This window comes from Pseudopipra pipra, chromosome 3, assembly GCF_036250125.1.
Source record: "Pseudopipra pipra isolate bDixPip1 chromosome 3, bDixPip1.hap1, whole genome shotgun sequence".
NCBI lineage: Eukaryota > Metazoa > Chordata > Aves > Passeriformes > Pipridae > Pseudopipra > Pseudopipra pipra.
The window spans coordinates 52,148,808-52,168,501 of record NC_087551.1 but is presented as its reverse complement, the minus strand read 5'-3'; the positions used below and the strand labels follow the sequence as shown (position 1 = coordinate 52,168,501).

At 40.2% G+C, this 19,694-nt stretch overlaps 1 protein-coding gene across 2 annotated transcripts; it reads right to left on the bottom strand.

The window, feature by feature from the left end:
• Nucleotides 1-4,119: 4,119 nt before the first annotated feature.
• On the bottom strand, nt 4,120-10,865 carry VIP (vasoactive intestinal peptide). 2 transcript variants are annotated; one of them, XM_064649179.1, is made up of 7 exons: nt 10,619-10,865; nt 10,045-10,166; nt 8,407-8,547; nt 7,926-8,030; nt 6,308-6,427; nt 5,543-5,651; nt 4,120-4,423 (listed from the first exon to the last, which is right to left on the bottom strand). In XM_064649179.1, exons 2-7 carry the CDS (start codon nt 10,155-10,157, stop codon nt 4,415-4,417), a joined length of 597 nt encoding a protein of 198 aa, XP_064505249.1. In that variant the 5' UTR covers nt 10,158-10,166; nt 10,619-10,865; the 3' UTR covers nt 4,120-4,414. The 2 variants fall into 2 exon arrangements, with proteins under 2 accessions (XP_064505249.1, XP_064505250.1); XM_064649180.1 differs by lacking the exon at nt 7,926-8,030 and having other exon boundaries at nt 10,619-10,854.
• Nucleotides 10,866-19,694: the final 8,829 nt, after the last annotated feature.

Here is a 19,694-nt window from a genome sequence, read left to right as displayed (position 1 = left end):
TCATGTACACTCTTTTAAGCATATTATCCTATGCAAAACTCCATCTAATACTAAATAATTCACTCAGTGGGGAACAACAAGTTTCTTTTTCTCCTTTTTTCAACTCATTATAGAAACAGTCCCCATTCTTTCTCAAAAGAAAGCTGTACTGAAAATACTGTTCTCACCATGGTAATGTTGATATTTAGATATTCATCTTTTTTACTGTATCATTATGATTTATGTCACGTTGAGTTTAATCTTTGAATAATCAGTCATATTTTCATTTACAAAAGTTGATCAATTAAGTTATTGAAAATACTTATCCTCACAAGGAAAAGTTGTTTTTTCCCCTCCCTACTAAGTGATCTGCATACATATCCGTACAAAACTGAAATAGCACTTTTTCTGTTTGTTTATTTTAGAAGCAAAAGATACATCAAATTATTCTTTGGACTTTTTTAAAGACTGATGTAAAAGCTGAGTGTCTAGTTTCCTACCTCCAGTTCCAAACCAGCTTGGCAACTTGGCAAGTGATTTGTCTGTGACTGATCTAGAGCAGAAATGAGAAAAACTGAAAATATTGTAGTTGCCTGAGCCAGTGCAAGCCCCAGGAGGACATAAGTTCTGTTTGATGTATCCAAGGAAAGGTCAAACTTCCGTGCCAGTCATATAGCAAGTGGGAAATCTCTCATAAGAAGTCAGGGGTAGTTGGTGAGCAGAACCCAAGTTGCTCTTGCAAATCTGGTTTGCCAGGTTCTCTGCAATACTCATCTCCATCAACCAGGACCGGCAGTTGTTAGATTGCTGCACCATAAATTTAAGGTCTCCTGTAAGTGTTCCTCTCAAAAGCATAGGTATATACTAGCTTTGCAGTGCAATGGTGCAATTATTAAAGACTGGAAAGCTTGTGGTAAGTGAAGGAGGGAGAGAGAAAACAAGGGAAAGTAAAGAGGTAGTGGAAAGCACAAGAGACAGTTGACAGTCTTTTCCATCTCCCTTCCCTGAATACTTTGCAAGGAAAAAAATTATTCCTGTATACATACATCTCTTCCAAAAAGGTCCATCTCTGGGGAGAATTCAATATGTCCATACATGAAGTTACACCTATGCTTTGGATCCAAGTTACCGATTTTCATATTTTTAAGCATATTTTTTTTTCTCAGACTTTCAGGTGGAACAAACACTCATAGCCCCTCAAACTCATTTAGATTATCAGAGGGGCTGTTAGAGTTTTGTTCATTTTTAATGTGCTTTTACTGGCTGTAATTTTAAATTGTTTTGTCAGTATTTGCAACTCTCATGATTTTATTCACAATCCTGAGAGTTGTTCTTGAGTGGGTGATGAATGTACAGATGCACCCAAGCATGCAAATCCTCTCCATAGTTTTACGACCAGAAAATGTGCTCTTCTAGTCCTGGTGAAGATGTACCAAGGTGATTCTCTCCCTTTCTTAAAGAGTTCCAAGCAGTAGCTTTAAAAAGCAAACCCCATTCAATAAAACAAAAACAAATTAGTTCTATCCTGTAAGATCACATGTATTAGAAGTGAAATTCTGGTAAAACATGGTGAGATGTTTCTTTATCATATACCCCAATAACGCTTCACTCTTTTATTCCTTCCTCTCTAGTGATTGCATTCTCTGTCAGTGACGCTCTTCAAAATCTCCTGGGTATTTGTTTCCTCCTAGCAGTACTCCTGACACTCCCTTTGCGGCTGCCCCTTCCATTCTCCTAATTAATGCAATGCTTTGATTCCACACTTATGACATTTTGCAAGTGGGCTGTAAGATTGGTGACATGTGTCAAGGCTCATTGACAGGCTGAAAATTTGTCTCATTTAGCGAAATGCTGCAATTTCTCTTCATTTTTATCATTTAACCTTATCATGACCACTTGCCTATGGAGTTAAGGTGAACAGTGTTACGTCTTCCACAATTAATTCCTCTCAGTGTATTAATTGGGCTTTAAATCTCCTATAGAATGCCAAAAGTTGCTATGACAAGTTAAAAGCCCATCCTTTAACACAAATATCAAGTCAGGTATTGTATTCTGGAGGTTAAAATCTCTCCTGTCAGTGCTAGGTTTTGCTAAAATGTACATAAAATTTAGCATGCCTTTTAGGCTGTCTCTATTTGCTAACTCTCAGAGGAACCTACCATGGTATTATTACAATAAAATTATTAGTTTTTTATTTTAAAAAATACATATATATACACACAGATATATATATATATGATTTCTAATACGTGTCCATTTTTTTCTTTCTAACAACTCCATCTTCATTGTAACACAGAAAATGCATGTTCCAAGGCTCTGTGGTTTTCTATGGAGAACAAAATATCAGGGAGATAATATATTAGACATGGAAGACAAGTTCTTCCATCAGATGTCTTATTGGTAAGCAGAAAAAAAAAATTAAAAAAGGAACATTTAGAAAAAATATTTCTGGAATTGCAGAATCAAAAGTTTGATCATTCCAATTTTTGTTACTTTAAACTGAGTGAATGAAGATCACATATATTTAAACAAAAAATTCTGTGTATAAAGACCACATGCAGCTTTGCTTCTAGTTGGGTTTTTTCACTTCTTTTTTTCAAAGACTACTTATCCCAGAAATACCAATATAGTTCAAACTACAATGAAGAAAAATTCTAATTAAATACTATAGCGTTAGTCCATTAGTATCCTTCAAGTATTTACAAAGATGTTTTTACACTGAAATGTTCATAATACGATAGGAATTGGGGGTGGAAAACCACTTTTCAAGAGAAGACTTCAAAATTGCATCTAACTTCTGTGGACCAGTCATTGGCTTAGACTAAAATAGATTCTGTCAAGGCTAGATAGAAATAGCAATATTAGCATCTGATCCGTGCAAGCTGATTTTCTTTCTACATGCAGTTGCCAATATTCAAAAAAATTGCAAATCAGAAGGCTACATATTTATGAGAACTAGTCTTCATAAATCTCAAATTTTATCATGTTAGAAGTTTCATTCTAAATGGGAAAAGTAAACTTGTCAGTGAAACTTGCAAATCAGTTTTATCACTGTCTATGTGTGCATATGTATGATTTATAACTATGAAATTCCAAACTGAGCTTGTAAGTAGGTCTGATAAGTTTTCCTACTTCAAATTTCATCTTTTTCTAGGTGGTAAAAGGGGAGTCACGAGATTATTATGGCTGGTATCACTCAAGAATATGGATTTCATATGTTGTGCACGCAGTACCATGCACTGTCCTCATTGCAGTGGAACTATTAGTCTTACAACAATAAATGATTCTTTAGAAAATGATCTAATTGATTAAATCCACGAACTTAATAAAATACATCCAGATTTTGATTCACAGCAACAGTGCTGTGAATCAAACAGCTGCAAATTTCTAGTTCCACAGTCATCTACAGTGATAGGAAACTACAGAAATGGGAACTGGAGGCTCATTGGCTCATCTTTCTAATATAACATAGCATAAATCAGTTAAAAATATTATCTTCCTCTACTATTATAGTAGAGACAGGACTTGTTGGGACCTCTACTGTTCCAGTTACCCATAGCACTGATTCAAACCAGCAATTGTTTGCCATGATAATAAAATTATTTATTGTCTGCATGTCTGTAAATTACATTCATCCTAAAAAAATAGTAAACTGTCTTCAGATCTATTTTATATATAAGCAATAATTTCATCATCAAAGCTATGATTAAGTGTAGAATAACTGATGACTTTAGGCATCAAACGAATCAAGGGATTGCATTCTTTCAGTGCTTTGTCAGCTCCACCACATACAAAACACAATTGAAAATAAAGGATACATTTTTGGTCTTAATATAATTTGTATGTTGTGAAATATTAAAAATGCAAACAGGAAGGGAAGATGTTTCTGGACGTCAAATTTGTAATGCTTTTTTATTTTCTCTAATTGCTTGGTAAGCTGCTAGAAAAGCTTTGCCTTTTTCTTGGCAATAACCTTCAGAGATCTTTGTAAAGCAGTTTTACACAGTTTGCACATTCTTCTCCTCATGTTTTTACATGCTGGTTATGGAGCTATCTGGAGATGTATTCCTATTATCCTACATGTTTGTCTGAAGTTGTACCACATCTAAAATAAGCCAATTAATTAGTCAAGATGGGCTCTTTTCAGCTGCACACTCATTTTCAAATGAATTTATTGAAGGAAAGGATTTACAGCATATGGACTCACAGACTTCTCATAAGTTAAACTGGCATCCATATGTACAGCTTTCAGTAGAGAACTCTAGAGTAATATTTACAATGTAAATATCAACTTTTATTACATAAGAAACAAATATATCACAACTGTCACTTCACAACATATTTGTTCTGGTTTGATGACTAAAGTCATCTCTTTGAAATACTATGTGGAACTCAAAAATAGCTTGTTCTTGTCATAGACTTTACCAGGTGTCCTTCAGAGGTCCTGAAAAGCAAAGGAGAAATATGCTTTAAAAGTGCTGCACTACTACTCTTTCTCATTTAGTCAATGCCAGAAGTTTTAGAAGGTGCAAAATCCAGGAGCAGATATGTTTCATGATAAACCTATCTAGAAAGAACATTTCTTTCCAGAACCACATCACTTACAAATTATTTCAATCCTCAAAGCATAAGCAGTTTATGTCCTTTCTAATATTTGGGAACTTAAGAAGAACTGGAAAGGAAAAGAATATTTTCTCTTTTTTTTTAAGTCTAGTAAGGAAACAAAGTTTGGAGAAATGTCTTTTCTTGTATCATCCCCAGCTCCTCCCCCCAAAAAAAGTTATCCTCAAGAGTAGTCTTTTAATCTTTTTTCTTGCTTGTATTTGAGACATAGCTGAATGCCAAAAACCATACTACCATCAGTTTGATAATGCACTTCTAAAAATACCAAACTCAATTAACTTTTATGTTTCTATGTTACCTTTTCAATGTTATATTCCTGTAAGTGTTGATGAGAAAGGTTTCCATTTCAGTAAACCAACGAAACGCATTTGTGAATGATTTTAGAAAAAAAAATAGTGTTAGCTAAATAGAAAACAGCAACTGTAATATTTGCATGTCAGATGATCCTCCCTTAGGTAGGGGTCAAGTGCTTTCTTTATGCATAAAGTTCATGTTGGTGATCCTCTTAGTTCTGGGGGCAACTCCTTTCTGATGAAATAGATGTTAAACAAAATCTGCAGCATTTTTTTTTAATTAAAAGAAAGATCCTTGAGTTTGTTTTCTGAAGAAATAATAGTCTTTGTAATTAAAAATGAGTCAGTTCTGGTTTTATTCTACAGTGCACACTGGTTGAAACACCCCAGTGAGTTAGGTGCATTATTAACAGTGGCATTTAATTATGAATTTTCAATAAAAGCATTCATGGGATACCTTAAATCTTATTATTAAAATTATTATTTTATTCAGACACAATCTCTATAACATAAGCATTTAATGGAACATGACTCCCTTTCCTAGATGATTCTGATTTGCTAATAGATCACACTTCATATACAATTAATCTCATTTTATGGGTCGAGTCAAGTAACAGACAACAAGAGGAAAGAAAATCTGGGCATACCAGAGGGAGGTGGCTCAACAGCTCATCTACAGAATCATAGTTTTCTGAGAAGGAAGGTTCAAGAAGTTCTGCTTCATCTCGAAGTTTAGCAGGGTTTAGCTCTTCCTGGCTGTTGTGGATCAGAAACAAGTTTTATTGCTCTCAGAAGAAAAAGGAAACAAGAAAGCAAAGCCGCCTTCTAACTGTAGCTTCTGCACATTTTATTACATTTAAACCAAAGTGTTATAAAATGTGAAATAGTATGTTTAATGGATGAAGAGCCATTTAAAAGCGGATGTCTAAATGAGCGAATACATAGACAGAATACAGGGTCTACAAAAATGTATGCTCGCACTTCTCACCTATACTGATTAGGACATATGGCCCTCTATGGACTTCTAAATTTTCATTTCATGTGTTTATTTAGAGGAAAATTTTCAATAAATTTCTTTATAAAATTGTTTCTCATGTTCCATAGCTCTGTGGATTCTTTCCTTAAGAAGATTTTTCATAAATAAAAACATTTTTGAATCTGTCAGAAGCTTTTTAAAATTGCCAGAAGCAGTCTCCTCTTTATTCTTTTATTCTAATTTGATTGTAGTGTCTGTTCCAGTCAGGAAGAAAATGTTGTCTGTATTTGAAAACCATGTTATAAACTATGCTATCAAGTCATTAATGTTCATTGCCTCTTGTTTGCCCTCTCTGTATACATAAACGGATATAAACCTTTTCTGTCTTAATACCACAAAAGTATGGAAACAATATATATTTGCTTTCTTGTAGTACCTTCTTTTTCCAGTTAAAACTGAGTTTAAGTATTTCTTCACAGCCATCTGCTTTCGAAAGCGGCTGTAGTTGTCAGTGAAGACAGCATCGGAATGGCGTTTGACAGGACTGTCCTGAGAGCTGGCAATACACAATTATGAAGAAAAAATTAATAGATAATATCTGGTTAAAAGTAGACACCTTTAAATGAGTGAAACAAACTTTACAATACTGATTATCTAAATAAAATTAAATTTTCATTTCAGCTTTCATTTCCAACTATCACTTTGGATCTTTCTTCTGTTGAAAAGAAGCCACAGCTTTTATTGCTTACTGTGTATTTTAATAACAAGGATCAAATTCCAAAGATTAGTATTCAGTCTTTTTGGGCACACCTTCCACTGATTTTTTTCTCCTACTCAACTTTGCCATGGCCCATGCAATTAGGATCCATACTCAATGATTTCTAGATCACTTGTCTCAGGAATTCTGCAAGATCAAGTGGTTGAGTGTGGAATTCATTACTCCCTCCTGTCTGTTCTCATAGCCCAGATTACTATTTTAAATAAACAGATTTTATTCTGATGTCTGTAATTTTTATAAATATTAGTACAAACTGTGTAAAATTTTAGTACAATGCCAAGGTGCAGCTTGGTTTAAGTCACAGTAAGTCTTAAAGGACCCCATCACTGTTCATATTGAATGCTGTGAAGACGGAGCCAGCCACGGAGGAAAGTAAAAGTGTAGCATCCCATAAGTAGCTCTAATTACTTGTTCTAAGGTTTCAGAAGAAAAAAACACACCTTGTGAAATCCAAACCTGGAGGCCTATTTTTCATTCACAACCTTTGGAAGCCTCAGTGTGTTCTGTTTTAAATTATCTATGTTAGTTTATAACATATGAGAAACTGGAATTATATGTTCTGGAACAAAGGCAGCATTGACACAAATGGAGGACCTAATTTTTACTCAGCTTTTGAGCATATGGAGTAGCCTCTCAATGGAACTGTCATAGTGGATCAGTCCAAAGCGTTCTACTAATACATTCCCAAAAGTAACCAGTAGCTGCTGCTTAGGGATATGAAAACAAGAAAAGTATACAGTGATCCTTCCCAGCACCCCACAACCATTAGTTTATGAATGTCCCAGTCTGGAAGTTGCATCCAGACCCCTTGTCTATGAATTTTGCTCTTTCTTTTTTGAATCCTGCTGCAATATGGATCTCACAAACATCTGGCAATATGTTCTACAGTTGGAAAAAACAACTCCTTTATATTTTCACTATAAACCAACTTTTTCTTAATTTCATTGAGCATTCCTTGTTGTTATGTAAGAATTAGTAAATTACCATGCTAATCATTATAATATATTTTCCATGCTAATCATTATAATATATTTTCCGTGCTTTGTACAGTGTCTATTGCTCTACCTCTCACAACTGTATCAGGAATAAATAGTAACATAATCATTTAGTAATATCACTAAATACTTATATAGGATTTTCAGCTCCTCCATAATTATAGCATCTTCTTTTTCATTATCTCTAAATCACAAAAAGGAGAACTTAGGTACAGAAGGGAGAAAAGATGCCAGTGAAGTCAGCTAGGAAAAAAATCTACCTAATGTAAGTGTCACCTCACCTAACTCGTTTTCTAATAAGCGAATGCAGATATCTCTTCACAGCAAGTTTAGCCAAAAGATGGCTGTAGACACTGGTGAAAATTCCATCAGCATGCCTTGCATTTCTGAAATGGACAATAAATAAACTCTACAATACAGCCTGGGTTCATATCATTTTGATAACGTTCATTTTGTAATCATACTGCTTTCCTTAATTTATCTGTTGTACATATTAAATTAAACTAATTTCATAAAACAGCTTCCAGATTTTCACAATATAATTTTTAGCCCTTCCTGGAAAGTGAACGCATTCATCATGCCAGAATGGCAATGCAATCAACATTTCTGCCAACATCCCTACTGCTACCAGTACTCAACCAGCGGCTGTGTGTTTTTCTTCTGTAATTGAATCTTCCTTTCCTGTTTCTCAATTTGAAAATGTGAATGGCATAAATCAAGTAGTCCATCATCATTTGTATTTATGATAATGAAGAAACTCACGTATCAATAATTCTGGACAGATCAAAATAGAATTTCTCATTTTCAGGTAGTGTGTTCTGCAAAATGTCTGATTCTGATTTTAATGACCCACGGGCATGGTCAGGTTCACTGGCTCCATCAAATGGCATTCTGTTTCCCAATCTGTTGGAGAAAGAAACCATATAAAGTACAGCTAGCTGAGGACATGCAACACTTCAATGTAGCTTACATTTTGGTTTGTGTCAAAAATGCACATCTACCTACTTTAATCTGTAAGGCATTTTAAATAAGTCTAGATAAAATAAAAGTCACTTTCAGGTAGAATCAATGCTGAATGGTAGATTAATTGACTTAACAGATCCTTCTCTCAAATGTATATTTTCTAGATATGTGTTGTCATGGCACGCAGTTTATTTCAGTGAACAGTGCATAATATGTGGTGATTACAGCACAAGTGACAACCACGAAACTTTTTCTAACAACTATATTTTGTATAAATGACGGATGGAATTAACAGCCACTACACTTGCAAAGTGAAAACAGTTCCTGTGATGTACTAACCTCCCAGTTATGATTTAAGATATGCACTGAAATGCATAATGAAACAATTCTTAGGCCTTCTCCAAAGAAAACAAATACATCAAGAACTTTAAATTAAATATATGAAGTTCAGTCATGTATCTCTATGTGTTTTTATTCTCTCATAAATATTCACATTTAATCTCTTAAAATGTTTATCACATCAATTGCTTTGTATAAACTGATTTACAGTTATTTCACATTTTCATATACTGCTGTTTCCTATGACGTGTCTTATTTTATCAAGGGCAGTGTGACTGCATAGCAGTGATATGATATCAGACATTCCTTCTGGCTACTCTTATGTTCTCTGGCAGACAATAGGCTCCCATCACTGTAGGAACCTCCTGCATGTGATGATGTGCAGAAATCACACATTAAAAGTAGGATAGGCTATCACTCTTGTAATTTTGTGGTCACTATTGGCACTGCTTATGTATCTGAGTCATGTAAGACTTCTGTCTGGTAAAAAAATCGTGCTAAGTTGCTGCATAAGATAAACCAGTTCAAGTCACACCTTTTGTAAGTCAGTCGCCGTGCTGGTTTGCCGTTCTGTTTACCATTGGTATTTATACACATTATATTCCTCTTACCTAAATGTAAACAGTACCTTTCTACCATCTGATTTAACTTAGCTGAACAACTAATAGGAACTTCAACCAGCCAAAGCACTTAGCGGTACAAAACCTACACACCGGTCTGTTCCGACCGACACGCTCACGTCCCAGGGCACACCGTAACCTACATCCCCTCCGCCTCCCGCACATACCGCGGTCACCGCTTCCCAGACCGTGGGGCAGCCGCCGCGGGAGGTGAGTCCATGTCCCGGGGGCTTTTACAGGTGAGATCAGCGGGCATCGGCCGGGACCGGAGCCTCGCCTTGAAGACCCCGCGCACCCTCCCGTCCCCGGACGGACGCCCCGACGGGAGGCGCCGCACTGCACGTTTGTTGGAAGGACACTGCGCGCTTGTTAGAAGGGCGCAACGGAGGACTGTCTCTTTCACAGCCCCTCTCGGCTCCCGGCGGGGCCGGGCAGGCCGTGCGGGCCGGCGGGGCGCGGCGCGGAGCGCGGCCCTTACCGCGGCACGGGAGGGAAGGCGGCGCCTCTCGGGGGCAGCGCCCGCGCCCGCCAGCAGAGCGCGCTGAGGAGGGCGAGGGCGAGGAGGAGCGGGGAGGTGCCGCGGTGCTCCATGGCCGCCACCTGCGGAGGGAAGAGCGCAGCCGTCACGCACCGACCCGGCCCGCCCGCAGCGACGGGCCCCGCGCCCAGGTACCGGGGCTTCGCCTTGAGCCGCCGCGCAACTGCCCCGGCACCCGGCCCCGTCCCAACCGCGGTCCCGGTCCCGAGAGACGCCGCTGGCAGCTCCCCCGCCACCGCGACCCTGCTGCCGGCAGGGAGAGCTGGCACCCCCGAAGGCGACCCTCGGCCAGCTGTGAGGGGCAGCGGCCCACGGGGCTTAGCGACTTAGGCGGCAAAAAGGAAGGGTCCCTCCACGGCTGCCCGGGGCCATCAGAACCGCTCCCTAGTCCCCCGACGGCCGAGACGTCTTCCCTGCGGGTCCGGGAGGGGAGAAGGGAAGCGTGGGTGTGGGACGGGGATACTCTCCTCATCTGCTGGGAAGTTGCCGCTGCGGCGGAGGGAAAGTTACTCACGGAGCCGCGAGTCCGTCGGTGGGTCTGGCTGTGCGGGCGCGGAGCGAGGCGGTGCTGGAGGAGTGCGCCCTGCCCGGCTGCGCGGCTGCCGGAGCGGTGGCAGAGGGTGAGGAGGAGGAGGATGAAGAGGAGAGCTCCGTCTCGCCGCACGCTCTGAGCTGCCCGCCGCGCCGCCGCGTTTTATAGCGTTTACACGTTTCTGCTTCCAAAGAAGCAATCACGTTACTGGAGAGACGTCACCCTTCCCAAGGGGACGGTCGCTTTGTTCAGGACAGTCAGAGACTTATATTTAACTCATGAGCAGTAGCGCACCCTACCTCTTCCCCCACCTTCTCCCTCCCCCTCGCCCCCCCCGGCCCTTATTTGATTTATATTAATGACATAGTTCTGCAGGAAGCGGAGCCCCGTCGGCGGGGTGATTCCTCCTCGCCAGGCAGGAGACCAGGCGGCCGTCGGGGGCTGCGGTGGGCACGTCGTACCGCTCACCCCTGCCCGCACCCGGTATAGCCGGAGGGGAGGTGGCGGCACTCCCCGGAGCCCTCCGCTCCCTCCCCACCCCTATAGCCCCCGTACTTCCCTACGCAGTCCCCTTCTCTAGAGGTTACTTCTTTCCCTAACTCTTCTCCGGTGTTTTCATGCTGGGCTGGTCCCTCTCCGTCCCTGGCACATGCCCGTCCTTGACAGGGGTTCCCGCCCGAGATGCGCAGAGAGCTGGTCTTAAATTTTTTCTCCGGGTTTTAGCTTGATTTTAGCAGATGTCGGGGGGTTTGCCAGTCTTTGATTTTTCGTTTAAACTGTGTGTGTGTTCGTGTAAAACGGATTAAACCCCACATCCAAGCGCTGCTTGGTGCAGCCAAGCACCGCAGGTGCTTGTGACCGTTCCGCGGATCCCAGCGCCGGCACATGCTGCATGGGCGCGCAGGGAGCGCGGCTGGAGAGTGTGTTAAACCCCCGTGAGCAGGAGGGGAATCAGTTCTTCTTTCTAGGGTTCTTAAGCCCAAACCTCGGGGCTGGAGTCACTGCCAGAGTAAGGGAGAATCAGACAGTTTCAAGTCTTTGATTTTCTCCTTCGAATTTTCCCTACCTCGGAGAGATCTGTGAGCAGCAGGGAAAGAAACACGGGGGAAGTGGGCGTGGGACCCGCGTGCAGGCCGGCAGCACCTCTTCAGTGTCGCGCCGTGCCTGCCCTGGCATATTTGCCAAACAGTCCCGGAAGAATTTCAGCTGAAAAGATCATTATCCTCTTTTCTTTTTTCTTAATTTTTTTTCTTGAGCTTTTGTGCTCTAATCCTCCTACTCAGTCAGTAACGATTGTACCAAATCTATACAGATGATTTCACCATTTTTTCTTACCTCTATTAAGTTTCTCTGTTCCATGTTTCACTAAAGGTTAGGCAGGCTCAATGCCGAAGATTCTGCGATGCTTAATCGTATTTTCTAATTCAGTTACATAAAGAATAAGTGAATTAGATTAAAAATGCCTGGAAATTTGGTTCTCGGATGACAGCTGTGACTAAAACCAGAGTTCCTGCAGTAGTCTAATTTCAGGAAAATTTCCCCTTGTTACTACATAACTGGAGGTCGAAGATGCTATTCTGCTCTGGAATGGTGAGATGAGCATCAATGGCACCGTATTCCTCTCACCCCTCAGAAATATCCCAGCTAGGGCGCATAGGCGTTGTGCTGTATGCACGACTTGGGGAAGTGCAGTGGACTTCACCCAGCTGCTTGAAAGAGGAGAAACCCATCTCCATCGCCGGGGCGCCGAGAAATCTTCGGGTTCCCAGGCTCCTGGCCTGGAGCGGCGAGCGAGGAGGGGAGGTGGCTCTCGGGACGGAGGGCGGGGGCACCCCGCGGCCAGGGCCGGGCTCGGGGGTACCGCAGCGCTGCGGCTGCCCGCTCCTCAGCCCCTCCCTTCCTTCTGAGTCCCGCTCCCGCCGAGGGCGCCGCTGCGGGAAAAGCCCAAACGCTGCTGGCAGCAGGAAGCGGAGAAGAAAGAAGTTTCCTTCTAGCGCTAGAACGCCTGAGTTAGCGCAGCCTGAAGAGCGGGATCTCGCAGGAGTCCTGCGGTCTGCGGTCCCTGGGAGGGAGGAGGGGATTATCCAATTCAGTCTAAGGAATATGTGAAAAACAAGTCTGCTGTCAGTTGCTATGTATGTACAATATGGGTGGCCGCAAATTGTGAGGAGACATACATAGACTGCCTAAAAATTTGACAATCACTGACAAATCAGTGCTTTCTTACCATACTGTACCATACCATGCTGTGATGTACTGTACTGCACCGTTCCATACCACATCTGGTAAATCTGGTTTGCTGTAACTTCGTTCCCCTTTTCACAGGTAGTACACTAGATTGCACAATATGCTGTAAGTCTGGCTAAAATGCCCTCAGAACCTCTCTAGAGAAGACTATTGATAAGAAAACTCTATAGCCCCCTTAACGATCTGAGAAATTTGTAGTGTATCTAATCTTACAATACCATTTATTTTCCCTATTCTATACATAAGAGACTGAGTCATAGGGAGATCAAGTGGGTTCCCCTTGCTTACTCAGGAAATCCCCAGTGGAGCTTTGAAGTGACCCCAAATGTCCCAAGCACTCTGCAGTCACAATAACAATTGTCTGCATTTCCCTTCCACACCTTCTTGCAACCCACCATCTTCTCCTCTTGAATCAAAAGAAACTGAAGAAGAAATGCCATCTCTCCCTTTCTCCTTATTCCTCACATTTCTCAAGAGGATTTTTTGTGACTGAGGTTTGTTTGGGGTGACTGAGAAAGGTTTGGGATGGCAATCCAAATTGTATCTTTTCCATTTTTTCCCCCTCAAGCTTAAATACACTGTTATTTCCACATCCAAAAAATGTTTTGATAAGAGCAAGGCATTGAAAGGAAAATAATACTATGTAAGCATTCAGATGGAGAAAAGACCCTTCTCCCTAGGAGTCCTAAGGATCTGGGCAGATAAACTCTTTCTAGAAGGTAACTCCTACTGTCTTCTACTGACAGAAATTCTGCCCTTTCAGGAAAGTGCCACTTGGGAAAAAAAAGTGCTTGAGAGCTTCTCCAGGATAATAATTAGACACAGGCAACTCCATGGAAGTTAATTTTTTTGCAGTGATTGTTGCAGGAATCCTTATGCTTAGCAGCTCACCACCTACTGAACCTTTTATCTTTGTTCTATGTATTATCAAATATCTTTTGGCTACCTTCACTTTTGTTTTATATTCTTTACTGTTCCACTTAACAACAACAAGGTTATAATCATAAAGATTGAGCAAAGAGCAGAAGTTGTCTGAAAGTTTCTCTCACCACTTGTATACAAACTTGTGTGATGTATATATAAATCTAGTATTACCTAAAATAGTTACATCATCTGGGGTAAGATATTTGGGAATTGTTAGTTTTTTTAGTTAAACTTGTTTACTAATTTTAGCATGTAAAACTTTTCTGAAATTGATGGGCTAAAAATCTCCTAAAGCCAAATCCTTAGATGAGAGAAATCTGCTTAGTTCCATGAAGGACCTGCTTAATATTTACCAGATCTATCATGTAACTGTATTTTAAGAAAAGAGTTATATCAGAAATAGAAATATTGTTTTGGAGAAAAAAAGGATAAAAATATTGAGTTGTTTTAGGACTTGTGTATTATATCAGGAAAACAAAACTTCTACTGACTCATGAGCTCTCTCTTACTAATCATCGGGTTAGCAGAATGTCCCTTGTGCATTACAGCTCATTTTCCTGTAGATGAGTTCAGAAACTCTGCCTTTGATCCCATAGCCGTATCACATTGATCCATGAGTTTTTAGAGCTTATAGAGCAGATTGATGGAGCACTACTATTCAGCAGCTAACAGAAGAGCTTTTTCAACTTCCACAAAAAAGATAAGAGACAAAAGGTCAAGAAATGGTATATGAAGAGTAAAAAATACAACTAAAAAGTGATAACTAACCTGTCCTTCTCTCTTTAATGACATGATTAGTATAATCATATAATCTCCAATATCTGCTCTCAGCACCCTGTTGCACGGCTGAGTCCCACTCTCACATAAACATCCATATTCCTCAATATCACCTGGTTTGAGAAAATGGATGGAATGCTGAAATGAAAATTATGAAACTTGTTACAGCCTCACTTTCTTTGCACCTATCTCTGAATGCTTCTCAGAAGAAATAAGGAGAAAACCATCAGTTTGTTCTTTTGGGTAAGTTATATTTCAAAAGCACAGTCCACATTCTACTACACCTTTAGCCTGAGTCAGCTCTGCAGACTCAGAAGCGTGATGGCAAGCAGAATAAAACACAGACAAATATTTTGCAGTTGAAAACACATGACTTGCCTTCTGCAGCAGAAAATTCAGCAGAAGATTGCTTGTCTCTTAATTTCCCAGGCTGTGGGGGGCGTTGCACAGGTGTAACAGGGGAGCCTTTGTTTTCTCTCTCACACTTTTTGAACCCTGCTTTCAGGTCACAAGTGTGGATCCTCACAGCAGAGTCATTAACTGAAGTAAACTCCTGCAGCATGTAAATTATTTTAATAAACATGATACTACGGACACCACTTGAACAATTCTGTCCTATTGCAGGTGGTAGTTTTGCATTATGACTCTGTGTGGATTAACAGTTTTCAAAATCAGTTTTCAAAATCACTGGAACATTTGGATTATGCCTATGCCTCCCAACGACTCTTCCATCTCTTGCAGTAGTATGTCCTAGCATGTCATCAACACAGACGTGCTTGATTTTTTGAAACTTCCCAATGGATATCATCATCATGGCTAGGCTTCGCGAACGAAGATTTGGCCAGTGGATATAGTGATAAGAAAAAGGCATGCAGGAGAGGTGTTGACTCTGGTGATACTTCCAAGGATCTTTTCACCTTGCCTGGGCTGTTATCTGGGAAAACTCCTATTGCTTGTAGTTTAGTTCTGTTTTCACACTCCTGCTCCCTCACCCGAAAATGCAATCAGCTTCTTTCCAAGACTCCAAAGCAGTTTGGGGTAGACATTTTGTTCTCCAGGTGTTTATGCTCTTCGGTATGTGTATGAACTACTGTTTCATGTCCATCTGGTTCATGGTATGCAGGTGTCCTGGAAGTGTTGGTCCAAATTTCTTCTCATTCTTTAGCATGGATGTGATGTTTTTGCCATCCCCCTTTAAATATCAGACACATGTATTCTGCAGTCACACCTCAGGAAGGTCCGTGACTACGCAATCTTAAATAGAAGCTTTAATATTTCTGGTTTTCTTTTAGAGCAATTTCCTTCTAATGTTCCACCTAAATTGCTTAAAGAATTTCATTTACCTTAAATCCCAGAAAATCACACAGTAATCCAAAGTTTATCGGGAAGCAGAGTAGTTTCTGGTTTGGTCAAGCTATTTGTTTTTACAAATAGCTTTGTTTTTAACAAGCTATCTGAAATGTGTCCTATTTCTACCACCACAGTTATAATGTTCAAACTTCAGCAAAGGATCAGATGATACTTTCTTTCATCACCAGAAACTTGTTTCTCCTCCTGCAGCTCACCTAACCCTTCTCTGAGAAGAGCTCACATTCTTCTCTGCAAATCTGAAACAACTTTCGTATAGGTCAAGTCTTTTAGAAGACATAGCTTTCAGACTGAACTTCCCACCCATTTTCAGCCAGCTCTTTGCTTCATGGTTTTATGTATACAAAACCGGATTTTCTCTGGTGAACCTGTGAAAAATCACTATTTTTCATTATATTCTGACATGTGTAAGTTTCTCTAAGCTAATATCTAATTATCTAAACAGATACTAAGAACAATCTTTCAAACCCATGTCCCTACATTTTCCCCAGGCTTTCAGGCCTGTCACCTGTACAATATGATACCTTATAAGAGTCCTTTTGCTTCTACCTGCACAAAAGGAATACAGAATAGAAATAACCTCTAGAGTCCATTCAGATTGCCTGTTAAAATTAAAACCCAGTAACAGTGCCACAGTGGAGTTCAAAATTTGGAAGTCTGAGAGCAAACCTGTCTCGGGTAGCTTATCTCACTCTGATTCACTGTTGACACACACCTTATGAAGTTTGATTGCAAGTTTATTGGAAGCTTGGGCAATCCAAGATTCCTTGGGAAACCAACGGTGCTAAAGGCCAGGAGCACATCTCCAGATGCAAGAGGGCTGTTAAAAGTCCCTTTGCCTCCTTACCTACTTACTTCCTATCCCGACTTCAGAAAATCCCATGAAGTATCAGAGGATTTAGTCCATTTACACATTTGTAACTGTATGATAGGAATCTTTCATGGGTTGTAATTGTAACATCTGTGCTGAAAGGACTGGTATACTTCTCCAATTTTGCACAGATCCTTTTCCCTGTGTATAGTACAAGATGCTGGTTCTAGACTGTGTGGCCAAACTCTTTTTGTGTTCCCCAGTGAATACTGCTACTATTGCACTGTCTGGAAGCTTGTGAGAACAGACGTATCATCTCAGGATATTAAAAAAAAACCATGTCAGTTGGGCTGGAAGGCTCATCTTAAGATGCTAATTATGCCAGGATAACTTTATCCCTTGAACTGACCTAATCATCACAAGTTCTTAATTTACCAAGCTGAAAAAGGAAGCCATCTAAAAGCTACAGCAGAAACAAGCTAAAAATGCTTCAGTCTCAGGCAATTACCACTATTGTCTTCATGGAAAAAGAGCTGAGAGAGGTTTTCTAAAACTGTCCATGTGTATAAAGGGCATAGTGTAACGTGCTGTCTCTTAGCACTACTCTAAGCCTAATGTACATTATTATGGCTGTGGAAATCTACATCCACATTTAGTTGCCATGAAGAAACAATACAGCAGAAAGTATCAAGCTGTTAGTTTACCATCCTTAATAAATTATATTATTTAGACTTTACTGCTTTCAATATTAGTCACAAAATAATTTCTGTAGCGTTCATGGATGAAAGGGATACAGTTCCAACCTAGTTGATCATTTAGTTTAACTCCACAGGTAAACAGAACAAATGATAACTCCTGCATTTTGTTTGACTTCTTGGGTAATACATCAATAGCTCATTAGCCTTTTCATCTTACGCGAAGCATTAAGAATGTTCCAATGAGCATGGCACCATAGTCAATATATTCCCCTTTATTAAGTACACATGAATAGATCCAATACTAATAAGGTTTTGAAGAGATTTTGGGAAGTGAAGATTATCACAAAGATAAAAGACATTAGTAGGCGCAGCAATACTTTTGATAGCCATCATATATGCTGTCATCATATATGTATATTTGACAGACTCATTAAAGTGCTTTCTGCAGAAACAAGTGAAACATTCAGCACCAGCATCAGCACTACTGAATGTCAATATTAAAATGTTGCTGTTGAACCTAAGCTACCGACCTTAGCACCTTGAAATTTGCTAAACTTTCTGCTCAACTTGTACCAAAGCATGAATTCATAAATTATTGATCTAGATTTAAATCTTGCTCCTGGTGACTCTGTGTCAACCATGTGGTTACATCAATAGCTGCACAGTAAAAATAACTGTAACCCTTTTCCAGCATGTAACTACAGGATTTTCAAATAGTATTTCATGTAGTAGGTAATTATTCTGTGCAAGCTCTAAGTACACTTCTAACTGTCCAAGTCACAGGTAATTTTTCTTCTTACTTGAAATATTTTCTGGTTTAAAAGAAAAAATTTCCGTAGATGTGTAATCACACAATGTCACAACAGAAAATTATATCACACAACACTGTCTGTGGAAAGGGCAGCAAAGTTCATTTGTTGCAGGTATTCTTCCTGGATCTTATTTTCGGAGATGCTCTCAAGTTACTTCCAGTGGCATCCGTTTGGGGGGGAATATTCCATAATGATTAGAAGATTATCCAAACGTGACTTGTCTACTGACATTACTCAATGAGTGCTGTAATTTTGGGTTCAAAGAGCTTTGGAGTCAAAAGGTAACAACAATTGGCTCAGGAGGGTTTACCCTTCTCTCAGATCTTGAAAGAAATGTGTTGAGTAGTATAGCTATGCTTTTTGAGGCAGTGGGTAGCATAAACTGAAGATGAATCCATAGCCCTGTCTTGGCCTATATTCCCTTACGTACAATGCTCCATCTAGAGTTTTATGACTCAGAAAGCTCATCCTCAGCACAGCCTGTGGTCCTGGTGTCTGTGACTGAGCAAGGTCAAGTATCAACGTCTCCCAAGCGGCAACAAGGGCTGCATCTCCCAACTTGACTACCACTGGCTAACTGTGAAAAACTTACTTATTGTAAGAAGAGCATATTAATATTCAGTGTAGTCGTATTTTACTCTGGCTACCTACTATGTACACTACCCATTAAATAACGGTGTGTACTAGTAAGATTGCATACAATTGTTCTTGCTGAATTTTTGCACACAGTAAAAGATACCCAAATATAAGTGTCCTAATAGTTAGAAGGTTAAAGGGTCACTCAGAAATGCATATCATGTACTAATTTAAGAACATGAAAATGAGCCAGAAACTGGAGCTACTAAAAGAATTCCAAACCCCTTTTTTCCTTGTCCTCCAGACACTTCCAGAGGAAGCTGAACCCAAAGTGACATCTCTCAGGATCTATCAGAATAACACATTTTGACAATTCCTCATGCTGTCTAGAGGGAGTAGAGATTACAGACAATCTTTTCACAAGTCTGTGAGAGACTGTCCTGCTGGGGACAGTTTGTCTTCAGATAGTCATGATTACAAGCAGGATTGCTGTAATGTTGGCCTCAAAAGCCAGAGGAGAGACTGGCTATCTGGCACTAGCACTCTTTGCTCTGCTCTGCTTTTCAAACCCAGATCTAAAATGTCCCTCCAAATGGTGCCCAGAAGTGATCTTTACCAGAGTGAGACTACAAAAACTTCTCTTTAGTCTTTCCTACTGTTATCCTATTTCATAGGCACATCATCCAGAGAGGAGAGATGATGCAAAAAAGCCTCTGTCGAACAACAGAACTGCCAAGACTCAAACAAAGCTGTAATTCAGGAGTTCCTAAACCTTCTCTCAAGTTAAACAGTAAAAAGGAATTGTCAAGCACTGATTCCCCATGACCTCAGTTGTCAGCCCCTCA